This window comes from Hibiscus syriacus, unplaced genomic scaffold (genome assembly GCF_006381635.1).
Source record: "Hibiscus syriacus cultivar Baekdansim isolate YM2019G1 unplaced genomic scaffold, ASM638163v2 tig00110562_pilon, whole genome shotgun sequence".
NCBI lineage: Eukaryota > Viridiplantae > Streptophyta > Magnoliopsida > Malvales > Malvaceae > Hibiscus > Hibiscus syriacus.
In genome coordinates, this window is record NW_024062783.1 from 155,364 (window position 1) to 181,123 (window position 25,760).

Here is a 25,760-nt window from a genome sequence, read left to right on the forward strand (position 1 = left end):
TTACAATAATTTTTTTAATTAATATAAAATCAAATAATCTTACTTTGTTTGCGAATCTAAGTAATTTGTCGAAATATTCTTTCAATTTATTAGAATCATTGTTATTCCTAGAGGTCATGAGTTCGAGCACCAACGACTGTAAGGGTGATTGAGCGTTCATTATCAAATGATTGAAAGTACTTAGAACATATACTACTTCGTAATCACCCTTAACTTAATCAAAAAAATATTAATAAATAAAATAAATAAATACATGACGAGATTATATATATATATATATATATATATATTTGATAATGAGAATAAATATATATTTAACGTCTATAAAATATGGTTGTTGATAAAATAGAATATGTCAATTGTGTAGTATATTTGATAGCATTCTTTCACTTTTACCCTTTTGTTATCCCAAAAACTATGTTTTAACTTTTCCATTAGCAAACAACAATAAACCCCACCAAAAGCATAAACTAAAATCAAACTTAAGATACAAAAGAATCATCTTCGTGACGGATTCAAAAAAAACTAGAATGAACATATATATTAATAACACAAAATTTTTATTTATGAATATACACAAATAAAATTTTAAGATGATATAATTAATAAAAAAATTAATTAATAAAAAAATTAGATTTTAGAATCCTAAATCCTATTTACATCCGTCCGTCCCCCACCAAAACATAAATTAAAAGAAAGTTAAGATTCAAATTTATTTATTGTTGAATGCAAAAAAAAAAACAATGGCAAGTGGTATATATATATATATATATATATGAAAGCTTGAGATGAAAGTGTGAAATGATTCCAAGTTGAAAGCCATAAAAGAATGTGAATCCAAATAGAAAAGAAGAGATTTAAGTATTTCAATCAAGTAGATCCGTTTTTACAGCTTAGTTACAGGTAAGTTACGTTTCTCACCAATTAAACTTTTTAAAGGAAAAGAGAGGGTAAAAAAACATTGGTTATTATTATCATTATGATATATATATTGTCGGGGAAGGCAGTTGATGCACGTGCGTCACCGAAATCATCGACCAATATATTTGTATTAGAAAAAGATGCTGCGAGCGTGCTTCTCAGTCAATGGTCAAAAGTAGCGATTGCGCCAGCTTTCGGAATTTATAAAAATGCTAGTTTATAAACTCAAGAGTAAACAAATAACACGCAATTTTTTTATTAATAATTAATATTTGATTTATCGATCGATTAATTAATATTAAATTTTATGAGGTGGTTCTCCTAACCTAACTTACTTCATTCATAAACACTATATTTTGTACTTCATATTGCTTTAGGATTTTAGTGCCTCCTCCACTAGACAAATTAGTTATTGGTATAACATAATTTTTTTTTTGAATAATTTCTCCCTAGGGGAGAGAGAATAAGAATTTTGTTCCTAATGAGTATTAAACTCAACTCTAGAGAGAGGAGAGGAAAAGTGTAAATTGAGAGTTTTTAATCACTTACTCTAAATATTGTTGACATAGTAATAATTTTTTAAATATTATTATTATTATTCAAAAGTTTAATTAAAAATAATTACTCAAATTATATCTTTTATTTGTTTGTTTCATTTTTTTGTCCTTCCTATTCCCAAGGCTTTGTCTTGATAAATCCAGACCGACACAAGTCATACATATGGTTTTGGTGGGTGAGTCTCTCAACGAGAATTTTCTGCATACATAAAAACTCAAACTCGAGACATGCTTAAGCGACATCAAATTGCTTATCACTTGAATCAATCTCGTTGGTATATTTTATTTGTTTTATATACTTAAAGTTTTTTTAAAAACTTTGTATTTAACATTTATTTGATTATCAATTAAAATGTTTAAAGTTTCATCATGTATTAATTTTAAGATCATTATGTCAACAACCGTTAAAAAATCTATCAACTAATAGTTAGTTGATACGTGACATTAATTTCTGATTAACATTAAATTTTTAAAAATAAAATACACTAAATTTTAAATTTTTTTTTTTTTTAATTTCTAAAATAATCCAAATCCCCTTAAATAATAGAAGATCAGGCGACGAGCGGCGATTCAGGTTACTCAGTTTTGGTTCCGGCGGAAGTAACAACAACGAACATGCGATGATTGGATGAAAAAAAAATATTGTGAAAAATGATTAGCATGTAGCAACAAGTCATGCGATTAATCTTTTTCAGGTGACAACATGCAACAATAAAGAGGTGATTTGACTGACATATATTTAACGATTATTTACCTTTTTAGTACCGTTTAATATATATTTTTCGAATTGGCATCTTTTCGGTTGAGTTGGTGAAAGGCGCGTCCTTGGGGACGCGTTTTATCCGTGTTTTCGCTGATTTAGATGTCACGTGTGGAAAGTGCATCCCCGGGGATGCGCCTTTCACCAGCTCGACTTCCACGTATTTTGTTTAATAATAAATATTTTATTTTTATTATTATTATAAATTAGTAATATATTATGTAAAGTGTTTCGATTATAATGTAAGAATTATCAAATGTATTTTGTTAATGTGTGTTAAAAGTAGAGTGAATTATCTACATTAATATGATAGAACAATATATGAAAACCAGTTTTGATTTTATTGTAGTTATAGGAAAAATGTATGAAATTATAATATAACACATATGGTTATATTATTATTTTTGATTTTGATTATCGATCTATTAATTTTATCAGTTAATTATTTAAATGTTATCAATCTAGTCATCTCTTATCAATATTTAACGAAAATATTGATGCATAAGTTAATAAATTAGTATAATTACATATTTAATCTTCAAGACATACATATTTTATGAAATTAGTCTTATTGAAAATTTAATTTAATAAATTTAATCCTCCAATCAGAACATGAAATATGTCATTGTATACATAAATTTTTTAATAACTTTTAATTTGTTTAATTTAATATTTTTCTCTACTTAGAAGGTGGAATTATTATTATATTTTAAAAAATTTATAACTAATAATATTAATTATTATATTAAATAAATATAAAAATATTTATGTATTTAAAAGTTAAAAAAAATTATTTAGGTGTACATACATTGACAAATTATATAAATGCAATAACATTAAATTATTAGAAACAAAAACATTCATTTAAATACAATATTAATTACATAAGAGTTAACGGTTATATGATGATAACAGAGCTGGACATTTTTTTCTATTGTGTCCGATGTTTCTACAATGCCCACATCGTTTTTGTTCTGTTGACTTCTCCCGAATATCCATATCACAATGTATTCTAGTAGATTTTGGACGACCTGAGTCCCTCAATAGAAATGAATCTGGTACAATTGTAAGCCAAGTTTGAATCTCATTTGGGTCTCTTTCCTTTCCTATGGGCGGAAACTCAAATTCATATACCTTGAATACTTGTGAAAGTTGGTATACGGGATCAACATAATTTTTGTAGTCCAAATGCGAATGTGAGCAAGCTGCAATGACATGAGAGCATGGATATTTGAGTGCTTGAAAGAAACTACAATCGCACCACCTCTCTTGCAGATTAACTCTGAAAGAGTTAGCTCCAATCCCTTGCAGCGGACGTGGCATTTCGGTTACACGAAACAATTCACGGGTGCGAGAAAAATTTGTAACTAACATCCCATTTGATGCAGCCACTTTTTTCTGTAAATCAACTACTAGTCTTGGGTGGTAAATATGACCGTTTTGCATCCAAGTAAGATCTTGTCCACCGAGCTTTGCAAAGAGTTGACTTAAACGAAAATAAGTCGTTTTAACCAATGCCGTGACTGGTAAATGACGCGCCCCCTTTAAGGTTGAATTTATTGCTTCAGCCAAGTTTGTTGTCATATGACCATAGCGATACCCCCCGTCATATGCATTTGTCCACATTTCTTTGCTGATGTCCATAATGTACTCGCACCCCTTCTTATTTTTGCCAAACAGCTCTTGTAGCATCGACTCAAACCTTTGAGGTAAGAGTTCGTAACCTAAGCCATTAGGAATATGTAATAGTTAATACCAAGTATTAATAAGTAATAAGAAATTTATAGAAAAATTGGGAAAAAGTAACATACCCATCCGCACGACTAACTAACGTTCATCGTTCTTCTTGTATTTTCCGTAATAGTTTGCAGTAATATGACGGACACAATAACGATGTTGAACATGTGGAGGTCTATACATTGTACCCAAAGAGTCAATTGCTGCTTTTATCCCGGCTCCTCGGTCTGAAATAATGCATACTCGTTCCCTGGTGACAACATGTAAACGTAAATTTTTAAGGAAAAAAGCCCAAGACTCAGTGTCTTCTCCTTGAACGAGGGCAAACGCAACAGGAAGAATATTGCGGTTTCCATCTTGGACCACAACCAATAATAAAACTTGCTTGTATTTCCCATACAAGAAAGTACCATCAATTTGGACAACTGGTTTACAGTACTTGACTGCATTAATACACTGAGGGTAAGTCCAAAAGACACGGTAAAATTGGCAGCGATCACGAACCATTCGATCATTCACGTAATGATGTTGAGTTTCGAACTCAACAATTGTCCCGGGATTAAGTCTTTGCACAACATGAAACCAACTGGACAGCTCGTTGTAAGAGGAATCCTATTCGCTATGAAGTTTGCAAATGGCATTCTGTTTTGCCAACCACGCTTTTTTATATGAGACAGTGTACCCATATTGTGACTGTATAGCAGAAATCAACACTGCAACAGCTATATGAGAGCTTTGCTTCACAATGGGCATGATTGCTTGGCAAATAATGTTGGAGTCCAAGTTGGGATGATCCTGGTTTATACCTGTTGCATAACATGTATGAGGACTGTTGTATCTGGTTAGTTCCCATAAGTTGTTCTTCCTCTTTGATACACGGACCATCCATTGACATCCGTTGTCACGTTGGACGCAGTAGCAGACATATTTTTCTGTGTTAGATCGATCAACTCGGGACTTAACTGAGTTACGAATATTGTAACTCTTTATTGCCATCATTGCTTCCTCCTTCGATGCGAACTCCATTCCAATATGTAAATTGCCGTCATTGACTAATGATTAAAGTCCATAGTTGCCAACATCAGGAAGATCTGGAAATTCAGGCTCATACATTGCATCATAATCAGCCTCATACATATGTGCAAGAAGTTCAGCTAGTGTTGTATTTATCGGAACGTCATCCTTGTCATCATCAGAATGTATGTTAAACTGTGGTGAGTCAGGTTCAACGAATAATCCCGTTTCATCACCATCTGCACCTGGCTCCCGAAGAGGTTCTTCTGGTGGAGATGAGGGTTCCTCCGATAATCCAATGTTGAGGTCAAATAAGTTCCCGCTTGCGTGTCCTCCCCTTGAACTTGAGGCCATTGTATCATGTGGGATATGAATAGACTGTCGTCTCGTTGGCATTTCCATATGTAAGTCGAAAACATTGCCAGATGAATGTCTGCCCCTTGAAGTAGAAGAGATGTTGCCATATGGATTATTGGTGAAGCCACGTGGGTTGAGATCATAAGCAGTTGCAGATGAATGCATTCCTATTGAACTTGATGGCATGGTATCTGGCGTTGGATCCGCCATTAATGATGTGAAATCATTACAGATCAGTTGTGTCGGGCTATCAACTTGATCAGCTTCATATGCAATGCCAAAGTGAGAGGAATATGAGAGACCACGAGTTGCACAAACCTCAATAAAAGTGTCATACATTTCAATAAGAGATTGTGAACTCCCCATATGAGCATCAACCATCATAGAAACATCATCATCGTTTGAAAGCTGAAATGATGTATACGTGAGCGGAAAAAGTTCAGTAGGAAATATGTACTGAAGTGAAGATAGTCTTCTCTGGCCTGCTATACGAATCCTTAACGAATTTTTTGTGATTAACTCCTCAATTGTGATGTTTCTCTTCAAGGTTAAAGGGATATAATGATCTGACTCAAAAACAATCTCCTCTTCAGCTTCCTTAATTTCTCCATTATACAAAACAACAGCAGAAAGACAACTCATTTTCAGAGAATTTGAGAATTTAGAGTTTGGGAATTTGAGAATTTGAAAGCTTGTGAACTGAAGTTTGTTTTGAAAGTTTATAATACGTTGCATATAATAATGTCTATAATCAGAGTACTATTCACATGAAGGCGCGTTCCCGGGGGCGCATCTTCCATTATTTTGTCAGAGAATATGTTATCATTGCCCTATTATCTCACTCATGTCCCTCGGGGACAATATTCATATCAGTACCTATTATTTCTCAGGGGACTTGAAGGCGCGTTCCCGGGGGCGCGCCTTCCATTATTTTGTCAGAGAATATGTTATCATTGCCCTATTATGTCATTCATATCCCTCGGGGACACTAGATGGATTGTGAAATCAGGTAAATTATAACCAAAATTTAACTTCTTTTGAAAGTTCAGCAAGTTAAGAATAAATTATACATATAGATTAATTTAAGTTCATAGCTTAAATTAAAACATTATGTGAAGTTTGAATAAATTAGATAAAATGTTATGGATAAATTGAATAAATGTGAAGTGATAAGTTGATTGTGACATTGAAATTGTATGGAATAAGCATCGAGATGTTTTTACGAATAAATGTGAAGTGATAAGTTGATTTTAATGTATACGTTTTAATATATATATTAATGATAAAATCATATGTATGGATAAATTTAATTTCAATTTAAGTATTGTGAACTATAATTGGAATATAACTTTTAATTTCGAATACAATTGGAATATTAAGTTGAAATTTAATGTTAAATTTTGAATACTATAATTTATATTTTAAATTTAAATTTCGAATAATATTATTTTTATTTTTATTTTAAATTTCGAATAATATAATTTGTATTTTAAAAACATTTATCAAACATTTAATGTTAAATGTGAATAAAAAATAACATTAAAAATATGTATGTAACAATCATGAAACATTTAAATAACATAACCAAATTACATAAAATTCTGAAATATAACTATTTAAATAACATTAAAATACAACTGGATCACTGATGTCGTCTTCTCGAATGAGTTCCACATGGTGGTGGTTGTCTATTTCGTGGAGGATTTCTTCGTGGAACTTGTTCTTCAGTCTCCTCATCTTCACTATCATCATCAGCAGCATTTTCTTCATTTGGTGTAGATGACGCTGAATGGGCTAAAGGGCCTGTATAAAATAACGACCCTGAAGGAGTGCTAGTAACAATCCCACCGCTCCCCGGGAACTGTGAAAACTGTGGAAACATTGGCATCGATGTCTGTGATCCAGATGGAGATTGAGGTGTCTGCGGAGAAGCACCACCAGCCAAATAAGATGCATATGAACCATATGTTGGTTCATTAAACATAGTCGTATATGCACCTCCATATGGTATAAAACCCTGCGGACTAGGTATGTAACATGACGAGCTAGGAATGTAACCTTCTGCGGAGATGGCATATGAACTGGTGGGCTTGGCATATGAAATGGAGGGCTGGGCATGTACCCATGCGGCATCGACGGATAAGGATGTTGTGGTGGGACTGATGCAGAACCGGTAGTGCCTTCTCTCCGTCCACGCGTCGGGGGACGATGATATTGAGACGGTTGACGTCTTTCTCGGCGCCTAGGAATGTTAACCCCTCATGCTTCCGCCAAAAGTAAAAATGGCTTCCCATTTTCATTAAACCAGTCCATATAGTTATCCGTAACCATATGACCAATTTCAGCCTAATATTGTCGAGGGGCCAACAGTGTATATCGGTTCTCCCAAAGCGCAATCCAATCTCTGTGTCTCACCACCCAGTTAACATCTTTTTTTCCTCGTCTATCTATGTTATGCACGTCGTCTAAATTCCTAGGTGCTCCAGGAATATATTGCGTACAACCATACTGACGAAGCACGCGATCAACTGGATGCCACTCAATAATAGCATAACATATAAGAGGTATAACCGATATCCATACCTCTAATGACCCACTAAGGTGGGGTGAGATGCAAGCTTTCACTTTATCGCTCGCATAAGGTATCCACTGAAACTGAAATATAAATATACAATTCAAATAAATAAAATATTCTAATTATATCTAGCATTTTAAATTAAAATATTAATAATTAAACAAATTTAAAAACATACCTCAGACCCAACTTTCGTATCAATAAGTAAACGAATTTCCTCTAACCCAGTAGGTATACTTTTATGGTCCTTTCTTTTCATCGACCACCTATGAAATATAATATAAACTAAATATCACCCTATTTAATTGAAAATATTTAAATCAAAATTTAGTTCGAAAATTACCTCAACAATAAGGGGAATACGTATGGTTCATTCACGATCGGGCATAAGAAAGGCATGCGGAACCACGCCCATGATTGTAGAAGCAGGAGACATCCACCGATAGCAGTTTTCTTATAATTCGTCGCCCGACACATTTCTCTAAAGAGAAATGCCAAAACTGCAACGCCCCAACTATATCTTCCAGCTTCATCAAAATCGATCAGATGCTGCAACTACATACAATGCACCTGGTTGCGAGATTTTTAAGGCATCAATATTCCTCCAATTATTCGTAGAATATATGCCCGAGCACATGCCTTTGCTTGATCCTCTGAAGCATTTTCATTTAAAACCTCAAAATTAGCTTTCAACCAAGATAAAACTATTCTACCTCCATTAAACTCTGGCGGAGCAGCTCCAAGATAATCAATGCACATTGACTGCCAATCACCATCCGCCATACCACACATCATATTTCCGTCGATGGGAAGCCCCAGATGCATAGAGACATCCTCCAATGTAATTGTGGCCTCTCCACATGGAAGGTGAAAAGTGTGTGTCTCGGGCCTCCACCTCTCAATCAGTGCAGAAATTAGGACAGGTTCAAGTTTGCAACCGCCAATAATTGTTGCAATATACCCGAACCCGGCAGAAGCCAAATATGGCAAAATACATTCCGGTGTCGGTATACGTGGATTTTTAATAAAAGTCTTTAAAATACGATCAGTATCCTAAATAACATACATTATAAAAAATAAAAATTAATATAAATTCATAATAACCTTAAAATAAAAATAAATTTAAATATTAACTTTAATTATAAAAAATATTACCATATCGCTAAAATGTCTAGAGATATGATCAATATCCAATCGCAACAACATTTCGTTTTCCATTATAACTGTAGACAAAACAATATAATTAGCACAAAAAAAATAATAATTCTAAATAAATAATAATTATATAAATATTATTTTAATAAAAAAAATAATATTTACATAAATATATTAATATAAAATATAATAACTATTTAAAAAAATACTAACATAAAAATAAATTTCTTACCACTAATAACAAATTTAAAACTCAAATAGTTGGAGAATTTGAGTTATATAAGAGAGGAGAATATGATTTTGGTGTGAAGAATGAGGGAGGGTTGAGGGGGTTTATATATGGGAGGAGGAGGGGTAGTTAGGGAAAATGGATGGGGGCATTTATGGCATTTAATGGAAGGCGCGTCCCCGGGGATGCGCCTTACACACGTGGCATCCAACTCAGCGAAAACACGGGTAAAGCACGTCCCCGGGGACGCGTCTTTCGCCAACTCAGCCGAAAGGGTGCCACTTCGTGAAATTTATATTAAACGATGTTAAAAAGGTAAATAATCGTTAAATATGTGTCGTCAAATCGCCACAATAAAGAAGCGACTGATCGTTAGTCTGACAACAAAAGAGATTGAAGTGATTGATTTAACAGTGACATATTATATTTAAAGATTTGAGGTTTAGAGATTTTGAATAATTTGGGGATTTTAAGAGATTTAAGAAATTAATGATCTTATTTTTTTAAATAAAATTAAAAAATATATTATGTAGCCCATAACTGATAAAACAATAATTTTTCAATCACCAAACCCTCAAATAATAACGAAATTAACGTTGAACATCTATTTTAACTAAAAAAATTAAATATCTAAAATAAAAGATGCCTCCAAGTGGTAGCATATGTTCTAAAAAAATTTAACTATTTTATAATGAACGTTTAAATACTCTACAATCGTTAATGCTCGAACTTAAAACTTTTAATAACGACAATCATTCATTTAATCAGTGAAACTGTTTGAATCATGCGAATATTTTCTTTTTTAAACTAACCCTAATTATAAATATAAATATTATATATATTTGTCCAACATTATGACAATGGCATAATCCAATATATAATGGATCCATATAATCAATGAATGAAATGAATAATTGAGTACCTATCATTACAGCACCTATAGAAGACATGCACGTGTGTAGAAGCAAATAGTAATACTATCCAAGACGAAAATAATGGAACTTTATACCTCTCTCATTTTTTATGTAATTACCGAAAAACAATTTAAAATAATATATATTGAAAAAAACGAAATATATCATAAATGACGTTATATTATTTTATTTTGAAGGAGTTATAATAATTAAAATTATTAAAATAGAAGATGCATACATCATTCGATTTGTATGGGTATCACTCAGTGGTGTTCATATTGACATGTTTTTATATGTGAATCTAAGTTTAATTAGATTTATAACTGTACATGTGTTTTAACTTGTAATTATATTAGAATAAAAAAAGAAATTATTATATATTATATTTCAAGGAAAGTTCCCGGCCGAATTTATTATTTACTGTATTTATTTCTAAAAGAATTTAAAATACTAAAAATTTAAAATCAAATTAGTGTATCTCTATTAAAAAAAGACGAATATTTATCCTTTACACATTAATGACTGAGATTTAATTTTACAGGTGGGAAAGCTACGTGCATGTAGAACAAATGTGTAAAACCGAGAAGAAAACATCAATAAAACTCACTGTTCAATTAATAACTTTTTTACTTATTACTAATAATGTAATAAAAATATAAAAACTAATAATCTAATACAACAAAAAGTATTAAAAAACTAACAAATCATTTTAGGAGATTTATCTATCATATAAATAAACTCAAATATTAATCATACGAAGTCGGCAACTAGGCTAATATATTTACGGTTTTTATTTTGACATTCTTTTTACTTGTGATAAATTATTGACTCATATATGTTTTTATTAAATTTTTTTAATATCTACTTGTAGAATAAAAAGCATTTACTAATTTTGTATTATTTGGTACACAGACATAAAAAAAATTACCTTCTAAGTAGATTTAAGAAATTGTCGTATGTATTAACAACTGTTACCTTGTATGTGTTTTGATATTTACATTCGATGCTCAAATTGATATTAGATTAATGAAAAACGATTTCTATGTGAAGAACTAAATCATCGAAACTTATACGTGATATTTATTGCATTTTACTTTTTTTTTGTGCCCGTTATGATTATATTTTTTAACATATGTTGATGTCGTTTTTTTTTAAAGTTTTTTTTTTCTCTTTTTCCTTCGACTTTAACTGCTAATTATTTAATTTCTTCATTTTCGATAAATATTTATGAATACCCTACATATATATTATAATAAATAAAAAATTAAATGAATATCCCTCGAGTATATTTAATCGATTTTAATTATAATATTATGTATTCATATACGATTTTTTCAATTTTATTATTCCTCGCAACTAAACCTTAAGTCATTGTTTTTCGACTTTACGTTTCAACTTCATAAAAAAAAAACTAAAAACCCTAAAACAATAACTTTTAGCCTAAAAAGTCTAAAATTATTAATCGATAATTTAAATAGTAACCAACATAGAAATATTTTTTAGGGTGATTATACATTTATTAATAATATAAAATTTCCTTATAAGATAAGCACTATACACAAATAAAATTTTAGGGTGAATACCATTAATGAAATAAACAACTAACACCAAAAATAATTAAATTTTAATATAAACACATATTCACCTTAAAATACACATACATCTTCCACATACATAGTCACCTTAAATTACACATGTTTTATAAAACACGATTTCCCCCTTTTATGACCTATTATACTATATAAGAATAATACATCACATAGAATATGTTTTTATCTTCGTGGTATTAAAAGATATTATTTTTGTAAATAATTTTTACATGAAAAGTAAAATTACCTATATTTGTTCTATTTTTCAGTATATTATCCCTCCTCATTTTAGATCAAGTCGTTGGATAACTTTTCTATATTTTTTTCTTGAAAATTTTAAAATATAATTTATTAATATAAATTACAAAAAATAATAAATATCGATTGTAATTGAAAAATTTATCTAAAGACTAACTTCTTAAATTAAACATAGTAATATTTTAAGTTAAAAAAGATTACATTCTCCGTAATATTTTTTATTATAAGTTATAAACTCGCAATGTTACTTTTTTATTACATCAGAAAATATTATAATTTTATATAAATTATTTTAAATTAAAAATTATATTAAATTAACAATAAATTAGGAATTAGTACAGCTACCGTGCATTCCTTTAAAAGGCCCAACGCCAACTTTATTTCACCTCACTTTCCCTCTTACCAAACAGAGTTTTTTTTCTTAGAAATTTTGTTTTCCTTCTTCAAGAAGACATTGGATTCCTCAAAGAAATCCAATATGTGTTGCATGCATTTAACATCTTTTTCATTTACTAAGCTTCGGTATTGTCGTAGTTGTTTATCTGAATGGAAAGAGTTTTATGTAACGGTTAAGAATAAAAAAAAGAGAAAATCGCCTCAGTGACCAAAAAAAAGTTATAATATACGATTTTAACCAACTTTTTTTGGATTTGCCAAAATGACCAACAAAATCGCAACGCGAAATAAAAATCGCAACGCGATCCCCAGAATCGCAAATCAGTTTCCAAAATCGCAACGCGATTCTTGAAAATCGCGATGCGATAGTACAAATTCGCATTGCGATTTTCAATAATCGCAACGCGAATATGAAAATCGCAACGCGAACACATAAATCGCAACGCGTATCCGTAAATCGCAACGTGTATCCGTAAATCGCAACGCGTATGGGTAAATCGCAATGCGTATCCGTATATCGCAACGCGTATCCGTAAATCGCAACGATAATACATAAAATCGCAACGCGTATCCGTAAATCGCAACGCGATATTTAAAGCGCCATTATAATCGCTACGCGTATTTTATTTTCAAATTACAAAAAGAATATTAAGACAAAATCCCGTAATCGCAACTCATAACCTAAAACCTAAAATCACAACTCAGTCCCATCTCCATCTCTCACTCTCTACGGCGAAGAAATCCGTCCCCATCTCCGAAGATTTCCGTCCCCATCTCCGGCGAAATCCCTCACAACCATTCACGGTCAGAAATCCCTCACAATATTCAGAAATGGAAAATCAACCTCCGAGGGTTAGTTTTTTTAATTATTTTTATTTTGAAATGTTTGCATTATTGTAGGTTTTTCATATTGAAACTGATGATAAGTTTACTGGTCATTTCAATAATAGATTAACCATTTCACTTAGATTTCATTTCGCGTTACGATTCTGTCGTTGCGATTTTCATTTCGCGTTGCTATTCTCTCGTTGCGATTTTCAAGTTAGTATTTGTCTTTGTCTTTGTTCTGTCTTTTGGTTGAAGTAATGCAATCCATTCAAGTTTCAATTTGCAGAAGAGTCGCAACGAGATAAATGAAAATCGCAACGAGAGAATGACTGTCGCAACGAGAGAATCGCAACGCGAAATGAAAATCGCAACGAGAGAATCGCAACGCGAAACCAAAATCGCATTGCGATTTTCATTTCGCGTTGCGATTCTCTCGTTGCGATTTTCATTTCGCGTTGCGATTCTCTCGTTGCGATTGTCATCTCGCGTTGCGATTCTCTCGTTGCGATTTTCATTTCAACCAAAAGACAAAACAGTGTTGCAAATTTTAGTTTCAAGAATAAACTACTACTTTTTATGTTTATTGTTTTTGGTATATCTTCACAGTGTAGTTTTTGGTATATCTAACTTGGTATGTTTATTGTTTTTGTAGAAATTTTTTTCGGCTCAATTGACCTTGAGAAATAAAGTCAGCCTGGCCACTACAATTGCAAAGAAGCTTTCACCTGCTCAAAGACAATTGTTTGAGGAAACCTGCTTCGGGCCATGGCTGAGAGTACAGCATCCGGGTGGAGATGCTAATTTGACCCATTTGTGGCTTCAGACCATGACATCAAATCTACCCGACAGTATACAACGTGGTGAGGAAGAGATATGGTTTCATTTTCCACCAGCGTATACTTGCTTTGGGCGGAAGGAGTTCTGCTTAATCACTGGTCTACGATTCGGACACGATGATGTAGGCCGGTACACTCGTCATATCGCCCGCCCATCATGGTTATCCCGGGTTTTTCCGGATGAGTCAATGGAGAAGCCGAACCTACATGTCGACGACCTGAAGAAATTATTTAATAAGAAAGCTGGTTTCACTCGGATGGAAGACGTCGATGTTGTCCGAGTATGCCTTCTACTACTTGTGTATGCCGGCTTTTTAGGCAGAGAGGCCAGACAACCTATTCATCGGGAGCTAATAATATTGGTAGAGGACCTGAATGCATGGAATCTGTTTCCGTGGGGTTCGTATATATGGAAAGCTACCTGGACTAAGTTGTCGTCTGCCTTTGATGACCGCAAAAGTTTACGGGGCGATGGGTCCAAATACACTTTGTCAGGCTTTGTTTGGGCCTTTAAGGTAAGAATTTCTATATAATGTTTCTAAAATTATAATTAATTATTTAACAATTACTAATTTTGTTATTATATTGTTTGTAGATTTGGATATTCGAGGCTTTCCCCAGCATGCGTACATATGCAATAAAAACGTCAAATGATATTCCCAGGGCTATTTCCTGGAAGAGGAAAACTCTGTTGGATTGGGAAGACTTAATACCATATGCCACAATAAATAATGTAAGTTAACACAAATACTTTCATATAATATATAAACAAGTTATTAATAGTAGACGTTTAACTTTGTTTGAGTTTTTATATTTTAGGAGGCCAACATTCCATTACAAAGACTGTCACCCACGGAGGAAGAGCTTGCCACTGATTGGTGGCAAGCTAGTCAGAGTTTTTTTTATGGCACGGATGATGAGCAGCATCCACTTCCTCCAATTCGAGAGCCATCACCTCACCTAGAGCCATCACCCGATCGTGACGACTATACACCTCTAGAACGAGAGCCATCACCTATCCCGTCACATCATCGAGCCTCTTCTCCACCATCACCTCATGATAGGCGACCGGCAAAGATGCCACGACTCCTATCTCCCTGTTCTCCACCTCCACCTCAACGGGATGAGTCAAGGGAGTTACGTGATGAGGTCAATGCCTTGCGTGAGGAGATCGGTACTCTACGCGATAACGATGGTGCATGGCGTGTGGAGGTGTCAACTTTACGTGGTGAGGTTGCCGCTCTACGTGAGATGATAGTATCGTTGCAGAATGAGGTTCATACTCTACGCAACGAGGTAAGTTTAAGATTTTCCATATTTAACTTAATGATAAATTTACTCGTAATTTCACTTAGATTAGCCATTTCACTTAGATTGCTTAGTAAATTTATTCGGTTGCTGCCAATTCTGCTAAACTGTGTATTCTTTAACACTGTGAAATAGTATTTGTCTTTGTTTTGTCTTTGGTTGAAAGTAAATTTGTTCGGTTGCTGCCAATTCTGCTAAACTGTGTATTCTTTAACACTGTGAAATATATTTGTCTTTGTTTTGTCTTTTGGTTGAAAGTAAATTTGTTCGGTTGCTGCCAATTCTGCTAAACTGTGTATTCTTTAACACTGTGAAATATATTTGTCTTTGTTTTGTCTTTTGGTTGAAAGTAAATTTGTTCGGTTGCTGCCAATTCTGCTAAACTGTGTATTCTTTAACACTGTGAAATAGTATTTGTCTTTGTTTTGTCTTTTGGTTGAAAGTAAATTTATCCATTCAAGTTTCAATTTGCAGAAGAAGAAATAGTTTACTTTCGCAACACGAAACTTAAAATCGCAACGCGAAACCAAAATCGCAACGCGAAATGAAAATCGCAACGACAGAATCGCAACGCGAAACCAAAATCGCAACGACAAGATCGCAACGCGAAACCAAAATCGCATTGCGATTTTCATTTCGCGTTGCGATTCTTTCGTTGCGATTTTCATTTCGCATTGCGATTATGTCGTTGCGATTTTCATTTCGCGTTGCGATTTTGGTTTCGCGTTGCGATTTTAAGTTTCGTGTTGCGAAAGTAAACTATTTCTTCTTCTGCAAATTGAAATTTGAATGGATAAATTTACTTCAACCAATAGACAAAACAAATACTAACTTCAGGGTATTAGTTTGAAACATATTTTTCTTTGTTATCTGATGCATTTTGTGAACTATGATAGAATAATGACTTGGGTGAATACAATGCAAGTTTGAAACATATTTGTCTTTGTTTTCACTGTTTAAATATCATGTCTGTTTATTTACTGATTTTTGTATTTAATTATTTAGCGGCCCGATAGAGTGGATGCTTTACGTCGGGTTATGCTTGCACGACGGAGTTCACGCATCAGACAGCGTGCACGTGCTATTAAGTCTCCGTACACCCCAATAGTGCGAAGACACCGCAAGAAGAAGCCCGACTCGCCTGTCATCCCTCAAGAGTCCACTCCTATCGTTGAAGAGGCCCCCCATATCATTCCTCGAGAGTCCCCTCCCACCGTTCAAGAGGCCACTGTCATCATTGAAGAGGTCCCTCCCACCATTCAAGAGCCCGATTCACATGGCGTCATATGTAGGCTTCTTGAGAAACCCTCTGTCGTGCCGGACATGATGGATTCAAGTTGGCTCTCGTATGAGTTACCGGCCAGTACCATACCGGTATCTGAAGAGGAGAGGGAACAACTACCGGACACAATTTTGGATAACACCCTTTGGGCTAAGACCGCAGTTGATTTTTATCTACATGAGCGGAGCAAGGGGTGTTTCACTGACATATGCAAGCTCACCGATGATATCTTTTGTTGCTTGAACGGCCTTGGTGGGGCGTATTATTAGGGGTCGAAGACAATGGCTATTTCGATGGGGGGGTAAGTCTTATATTTTTCTTATATTTCAATTTGATTAATTTTTTTTTAAATTTATGTAAGTCACTAATATATGTCTTTTTTTGTAAAACAGCATATCGATGCGTGGGTGACACGTCTTCTAATAATAAGAAAACTTAAGAAAAATAAAATATACGATATACAATAATGCCGACGTCTTTTCACGCCGTTCACTTGAAGAATGCACGAGATGAATCATTTGATTTGGGCAATGGACAAGCTAAACTTTATCCTGCATGGTGGGAGGTCGATAAGGTTAGTATTTATTTTAGATTGAGTTTAAAGGTTTTATGAAATAAGTGCGCAAATGAATGAATTATTACTTATGATTGCAGGTGTTTATCCCTGTTTTGGAACGTAAACATTGGATTCTCGTCGAGCTTCAGCTCCCATCCCTTAAGACAATAGTGTATGACAGCATGATAAATTACATATCATTGGCTGATTTAAGAGATGTTATTAAGGGATGGAGCTCTCATTTGGCTAAATTCTTGGATGCGATCAATTATTGGACTCGTTCTGGAAACAAGAAGCCAAAGAAGCTCAATATTACAGTTATTAGAGACGAGACCGCGCCACAACAAACGAGCGGAGCCAGAGGAGATTGTGGTCCTCTCGTATGCTTGGCGTTGGAGCGTTTGACGACGGGAAGCATCAAGTATCTACCTCCCACCGATAGAGATAAAGCTGCAGTAGGCTTGTGGTTTCGGCATTATATGGCTAAATCGATATATACGAGACGCTGCCTACCTGCATCCGCGTTATAAAATGTCCATAAACAATTGGTAAGTTTATATACTTTTGGTTTGAAAATGTTTGGTTAAGTAACTAGAATTCAATAATTTGTAGAAAGTGTTGTCTGAACAAATGTTTGGTTTCTGCAGGTTAATCTCAGAAGTGAACTGCGTGAAAATGATGTCGAGCTGCAAAAGTTGATTCAATAGTTTAATTGATTGTTTTTTGATTGTTTAATTGATTTGTAAAAGTTGATTCAATAGTAGATGATCGGAAATAAGAATTATTGCTTATTTTTGATTGTTTAATTGATTTGTAAAAGATGATTTGTAAAAGTTGATTTGTGTAATTGATGCGAACATAATTCTTATTTGTGCTTGTTTAATTGATTGAAATGTAATGGTTGATTTTGTTGATTTCAATCTGCATTATGTTGAAGGCAAAAATGACTATCGCAATGCGAAATGAAAATCGCAACGAGAGAATCGCAATGCGAAATGAAAATCGCAATGCGAAATGAAAATCGCAACGAGATAATCGCAATGCGAAATTATAAACGCATTGCGATTTTCATTTCCGCATTGCGATTTTCATTTCGCATTGCGATTCTCTCGTTGCGATTTTCATTTCCGCATTGCGATTTTCATGTTGGGATTTTCATTTCGCGTTGCGATTGTATTTTCCGTGTTGCGATAGTCAAATGCATGCCTAATAGTGATAACAACTGAATAACAAGAGTTGGTTAAGTCAAAATGGTTGGCCTGAGTCATTAATTCAACTGAAAATGTTAAAAGTTCACACATAAAATCCACATAATACAACGTTTGCATTTAAAAATCACCTAAGTTAACAGTCTCAAAAGGTGAAGCCAATCGTGATTGGGATTTTAAAGATGATTGCCTTTTGCTTGACACCATATGAGCTTTGGATTTTGATGAGGATCCATATTTTGGTAGAGGAAAAGATGATTTTGATGGCACTGGTGATCCACATGTCAACCTTGTATGACCACTTTCCTTGCACCGACTACATGTCGATCTCTTCTTCTCTTCACCCTTAGACGGTATACGATCGTGACTTTTTGGTCGGCCAGGTAGCCTTCTGTCCATGGCTGGTGGCAAAACTGTTTGTAAGTCATCTGGTATGTCCCACTCAGAAGGATGTGGAATAGGGTAGACAATCTCGGCATAAGTCTGTCGATAAACTTCTGTAGTGTAGCAATCCATAGCGTATGCGCTTGAATCATCTTGGTTTAAATGAAGAGCAACTTTTATAACATGGCCACACGGATAACCAGATGTTTGCCATTTCATACAACTACACGTCTTTGCATTTAGATCGACTAGCCCATTTAAGTTATTATCCAGTACTTGAAACAAAGTGTTTGAACATGGTTCAACTCTCCATGACGTTGACTTCACAACACGTTTCGTTATCTTTTTTCAGTCCATGGTGTAACACGATGTTCCAATGTTCCTGTAAATTTAAATAAACAATACTTAGTAAAATATATAATATGATAAGTTACGAATTCAAAGAAATAATACCTGCATGGTTTCTTTTCTTGTAGTACCACTGTTGAATAGAGGCTCGAAAAAACTCCATTAACATAGTAATGGGTAATTTCCGGGAATGACGACTTAGAGCGTTGATTGATTCTGCACTATTAGACGTCATGAAACCATATCTTGCTCCAAGTTGATGTACTCTTGACCATCTTTCAAACCCGACATCTTCTAGTGTTTGAGCACACTGAGGCAAAACACGTCTTAAACAATTTATATGCTTATTGAAATCCACTTCCCGATAAGCTTTTACAGCCTTCCAGTATGTCCATTTGTGCTTTTTTATACCAGCAGACCTTGATTTTAGATTTCTATACAAATGAACACCACAAAGTCCATGAAAAGCATCTGGGAAACACCTTCTAACAGCGTTGTCAATTGAGTTTGCCCTATCGGATATGATTGTCAGATTGCTAATAGGACCTATGCAATCCCTAAGATGCCCCATAAACCATGTCCATGAATCAGAGGTTTCAGATTTGCCAACCCCGTAAGCTATTGGCAATATCCCATTGTTAGCATCCATGGCTACTGCTAATAAGTTTACTCCAAGGTATCGACCTTTCAAATGTGCTCCGTCAACTATAATAACTGGGCGCATGCAAGTAATAAACGAACGAATCTACAAAATAATATACACAAGAAATATAATCATTTAAATGTGAAATGCATGTAACTAACAAAAATGAGTCAACAAAATTATATTGATTTACTAACCGTAGCACCAATGGCGATAAACAGCAACTCAAAGCGTCCATCTCTATCTGTTTTGATATGAGTTACCGACCCAGGATTTTTCAGCTTTAAATTGTGACAATAAGCCGGCAGTTGGGCAAACGATGCTTCTGGCGACCCCCTCAACAATTCCAAGGCATAACATTTGGCTCTCCAAGCTTGAGAATATGATATACTAATCTTGAACCGAGCATTCATGTCAGTCATAATTTCATGTCCCCGATATACCCTGCCATTCAAAAACATTAACTCAGCCAGAAAACCACCCAACACCTTTTTGTTTGCCTGTCTATGGTGAGGAAAAACGAGGGTTCTTGAACATGTATGTTTATCAATAAAAGTCCTAACTTGAAACATTTTGCAATCTTTTATTCTCTTTGCAATCATACGCCACGTACAGTTTTTGTCAATCATACACCTTGTTTCGAAACGATCTTTGCTTGATTTGTTAACTTTTAGTTGATAGCCATCTTCCACACATTTTGTATACAAAGCTATCTTCAAGTCTTCCTTTGTATCAAAACAATCATCTTTCTTGACACGAATAACTTTTGTGTAACAATCAACTGCTTTCTTTGCCAACTCTTCTTCCGGTAACTGAAGTAATTCTGGCATATTCCAGTTATACTCCCGTGGCATTTTCTTTTCTTCGGGACTTTTTCTTCTTCTTTTTCTTCTTCAGGATTATATGAATTACAGAATGGATGTTCAACATGTTCATTCACAGTCGTAACTTCCTCCTCATTATCATCAACAACATCTTCCTCGGCAACGGGTGTTTCATCATCAAAATTCGGGTATTGACCAATATTAAAATCATTACACACATGGTCTGTTTCTTCTTCTGAAACATCATCAAAATCCGTGTATTGACCAATATCAAAGTCCGGATATTGACCAAGACCAAATTTCGAATACTGACTAGTACTCACAATTTTTTCTGTTGGCTCATCATCGTCTAACTGGTCAATACGAAAACCGGAATTTGGTGCTGAAAGTTGATTGGGATTTGGATTAGAGAAAGGTTGTGGGTTTTGAGAAAAACTTAGTTGATTACTACCCGCTACTGACCCAACAATACTACTTCTAGGTTCAACAACATACAATGTAACATCATCTTGTGAAACACTAATGTAAGCAATGAATCGTTCAACATCTTCATTGTCGGTTAACAAATAAACTTTACCATTTCTCTGATAAGATAGCCTAAATCCACTTAGGGGCTCTAAATTCAATTTATTTGAAACACGTAGCATTAGAGTTTCATAAGTTAACTTTTGTAAAGACAATTTTAGTTGAAGATTCATGGGTAAAGGCATATATTGTAAAACACCATGAACATTATCCCATGACCCTCCAAAACACAAATCTATCCAAACATGATCAGATGATTTCATGGTTGTAAATTAATTTACTAAACAGACGAGCTGCGAAACTAAAACCTGTTGCCGGATTGGGAAGGATGTCGTTGGATATAGGAACGGATGTCGCCGGAGAGAGTGATAGATGGAGATGGAATGAGTTGCGATTTAGGGATTTAGTTTATGATTTCAGTGTTATATACCCAAAATTTCAGTGTTGTGATTTACAGATTCTCGTTGCGATTTACGGATTATCGTTGCGATTTACAGATTCTCGTTGCGATTTACGGATTATCGTTGCGATTTACGGATACGCGTTGCGATTTACGGATTATCGTTGCGATTTACGGATACGCGTTGCGATTTACGGATACGCATTGCGATTTACGGATACGCGTTGCGATTTACGGATACACGTTGCGATTTACGGATACGCGTTGCGATTTTATGTATTATCGTTGCGATTTACGGATACGCGTTGCGATATACGGATACGCATTGCGATTTACCCATACGCGTTGCGATTTACGGATACACGTTGCGATTTACGGATACGCGTTGCGATTTATGTGTTCGCGTTGCGATTTTCATATTCGCGTTGCGATTATTGAAAATCGCAATGCGAATTTGTACTATCGCATCGCGATTTTCAAGAATCGCGTTGCGATTTTGGAAACTGATTTGCGATTCTGGGGATCGCGTTGCGATTTTTATTTCGCGTTGCGATTTTGTTGGTCATTTTGGCAAATCCAAAAAAAGTTGGTTAAAATCGTATATTATAACTTTTTTTTGGTCACTGAGGCGATTTTCTCTAAAAAAAAAGCATTATTAGTTTTATTTTAAAGGTTTCTTAGCTGATTTTTGTTTGTTTCGTCAAAATATAGTTTTGGTGTTTAGTGTAATTTCAGAAAAGAAGAAAAGAAAAAGGTTTTGAAGTTAATATATTTAAATATATGAAATGCATCAGCGACTAACTGGCTTTCGTTTTCACTGTCTCCAATGGAGCAGTTGAGGTCATCATCTGAGTCTCAGTTTGTGTCATATGAAGGATCCTCTGCTGTTACTCCCCATTATCTGATCGATAACTTCTGTGCTAATGGTATGGCAAAGCTTTCTCTTCTTCCCCCCCCCCTACTGTTTGGTTGTCTAGAAAATACGAGAAAATTCAAGGTTTGAGGCGTTTAAGTTTCAAGTTCATTTTACTGCTGATTATGTTTAGCAAAACCGACTTAAACAGCTCACTGCCGAGAATACTGAAAATTTCTTGTTTTTTTAAGGCTGGACAAATCCGGAAAATCAAGTGTTTTTTGAAGGAGGTGAGAACCGAATCAATGGAGCTCAAACGGAAGCATCAATCGCGGATGAATACTCCATTTTCACGAATTTCCATTATCAAGCACCGAAGCTCGAAGACTTCCTTGGCGATTCTTCGTCGATCGTTAGATTTTCTGACAGCCAAACAGAAACCCAAGATTCGTCTTTAACCCAAATATATGAGCCTCAAGATCTCAAAGAAATTACTGGATTTCAAGCGTTCTCTACGAACTCTGGGTCGGAGGTTGATGACTCGTCGTCAATGGGTGGAACTCAATTGGCTCGCCGTCAGTTACCCGGTCACTCGATTGAGTCACGCGGGAACAATAGTAAAAACAACACTTGCAAGGCCATTGTTACGGTTGACTCATATGAGCCTCAAGATCTCAAAGAAATTACTGGATTTCAAGCGTTCTCTACGAACTCTGGGTCGGAGGTTGATGACTCGTCGTCAATGGGTGGAACTCAATTGGCTCGCCGTCAGTTACCCGGTCACTCGATTGAGTCACGCGGGAACAATAGTAAAAACAACACTTGCAAGGCCATTGTTTCGGTTGACTCGGATAGTTCAAAGAAGATTTCTGATACATTTGGTCAACGAACTTCGATTAACAGAGGCGTCACCAGGTAAAAATAACCCATCAGTCAGTCTTCTCCTTCAATTTTTCAAAGTATTTTTTTGGATTTTTTTGCTAAAAATTTAGCTCACAAGGATTTAAATATCATCAATATTTAATTTGATTTAAAAATCAGAATATTACATGTTGATTTGATTTTTTTTAAATCGAAATGGTAATCTAGACACAGGTGGACGGGTAGATATGAAGCTCATCTATGGGATAACAGCTGCAGGAGAGAGGGTCAAGCCAGAAAAGGCCGTCAAGGTCTCATTTTCTTTCTTTTCTTACACATCAATGCTCAGGGATTTAAATAGCCTGCTGTTATAGAAATATTGACTGGGATATAGTAATAATGATGTTAACCGAAACCTTTATTTGCAATAATACCTATTATATCTACAATTATAATAAATGTAATAAAATAAAAATATAAGATTATAATAGTAATTTAAGTCCCTCATTATAATGTACAATTATCAAATAATTACCCAATACGAATATATGATTTTTTAGAAAAATCGAATATATAAATATTACTATATTATAAAATATTCTAAATACAAATATCAAATATCAAATATGAATACAGTGAGAAGACTAGTGAAAAGAAGCATGCATGCAGTGGGACATTTGTCATCAGTCATTTAAAGATGATTGAGACACTGTGAGGTTATGTATGTGTCCCAAATGGTACTTTCAATTTGCTGCAAAATGTACGGTTCTCTTTTGATTTGAGCAGATATGCCGCCATTTTTGTTCATTGTCACTTTGTTTATTCATTTTTCTTTAATATCTCGCTCGACCTGAAGCCTATATGGCTTTCTTTTTCCTTAGCATTTCAGAGATTTTGATTGCTTTGGCTTTTGCCTTAGCATGTGTCTCACGGTGACTAAATTCACAATTTTTATCTTCAAGGACTAATAGAAAAATTCCCAGGAAAGATTAACAGAAAGTTTTTCTTTTAACCATGTATTATGGATTAGATTTATGCATAAAAATTCGAATATTGACAATCTCTGCTTTAATTTTTGCATGCAAATCTGGAATCCTGGATGTTCAAACTCTTGTTTATACAGTATACTTGGGTGAGGAACTCCTAAGCTTTGTAGTTATTAAGTTTAATCCTGCAATTTCATACTGCTGTTATAAATTATTGGACTGAAAATTTTATCTTGTAATTTATCAGGTGGTTATGATAAGGAAGAAAAGGCTGCTCGGGCATACGATTTGGCCTCCGCGAAGTATTGGGGTCCGACCGCAACCACTAACTTCTCGGTATTATATATGCACAGTTCTTTATTATATATATATTTATATGTGTGTATGTATATATGTATGTATCTGTGTGAATGTGTGTGTGTGCGTGTTATATACAAATACAAGTATTTTAGGGAAAATGAAGATTATGTGAACTACCTAATGATAGTCATTTTGCTTGGTTTAGATTGCGAATTATTGGAAGGAGTTGGAAGAGATGAAGAATGTTACCAAGCAAGAGTTTATTGCATCCATAAGGAGGTAAGTCTTTGTGTACTTGACTGGTTTGATTTTCTTTTTCGGATGAGGATGATTGAACAGGGTTAATCTTTCGTTTGTCGATGTTTAATAGGAATAGTAGTGGATTTTCAAGGGGTGCATCGATTTACCGAGGTGTCACGAGGTTCGTACATTTTTGTTTAGACGTTGGATTATTTGTCGGATTCTCCGGTGAACGACTGAAGCATTATGTTGTCATCTTATATTTGCAGGCATCATCAACAAGGCCGATGGCAAGCAAGGATAGGTCGGGTTGCCGGAAATAAGGACTTGTACCTGGGTAATTTTAGTAAGGCGTTAGGTTACAATAATCGACCTATGAATGTACTTTCACACTTTAACTATTGTAATATTATTGTTTGAAACTGGCAATGTTTGATCTTTTATATGGTTCACAGCTACTGAAGAGGAGGCAGCAGTGGCATATGATATCGCGGCCATCAAATTTCGAGCTGCCAATGCGGTGACCAACTTTGAGATGAGTCGGTACGATGTCGAAGCCATTGCCAAGAGTTCCCTTCCCATTGGTGGGGCAGCTAAACGCCAAAAGCATTCACTTGAATCCGACCAAAAACCGATAGTAAACCATAAGGTACAACAACAGCTACCCCGGTGCAGCTCCAACAGCCATGGTATAAGTTTCGCTCCCATGCAGCCAGTTTCTGACATTCCTTGTGGAATCCCTTTCGATGCTGCAACAGCAACTGCAGTATTTTATCAACAGAATCTCTACCATCACATTCAGTCTACCAACATAGGCATCTGCGAGTCCCTCAGATTGTCATCGACAACGGCAATACCTACAATTGTAATGTTGCAGCCAGCAGTTGAGTTCTTATTGCCTCACCGGTCTTATTAG

The 25,760-nt window shown here is 34.6% G+C and overlaps 1 protein-coding gene across 1 annotated transcript; it reads left to right on the forward strand.

Moving 5' to 3' along the window:
- Window positions 1–2,340: 2,340 nt before the first annotated feature.
- On the forward strand, window positions 2,341–25,760 carry LOC120132391 (AP2-like ethylene-responsive transcription factor AIL6). Its single transcript, XM_039149160.1, has 11 exons — window positions 2,341–2,398; window positions 22,399–22,530; window positions 22,709–23,094; window positions 23,182–23,372; window positions 23,547–23,629; window positions 24,442–24,450; window positions 24,552–24,640; window positions 24,810–24,883; window positions 24,975–25,025; window positions 25,114–25,190; window positions 25,300–25,760. Exons 1-11 carry the CDS (start codon window positions 2,341–2,343, stop codon window positions 25,758–25,760), a joined length of 1,611 nt encoding a protein of 536 aa, XP_039005091.1.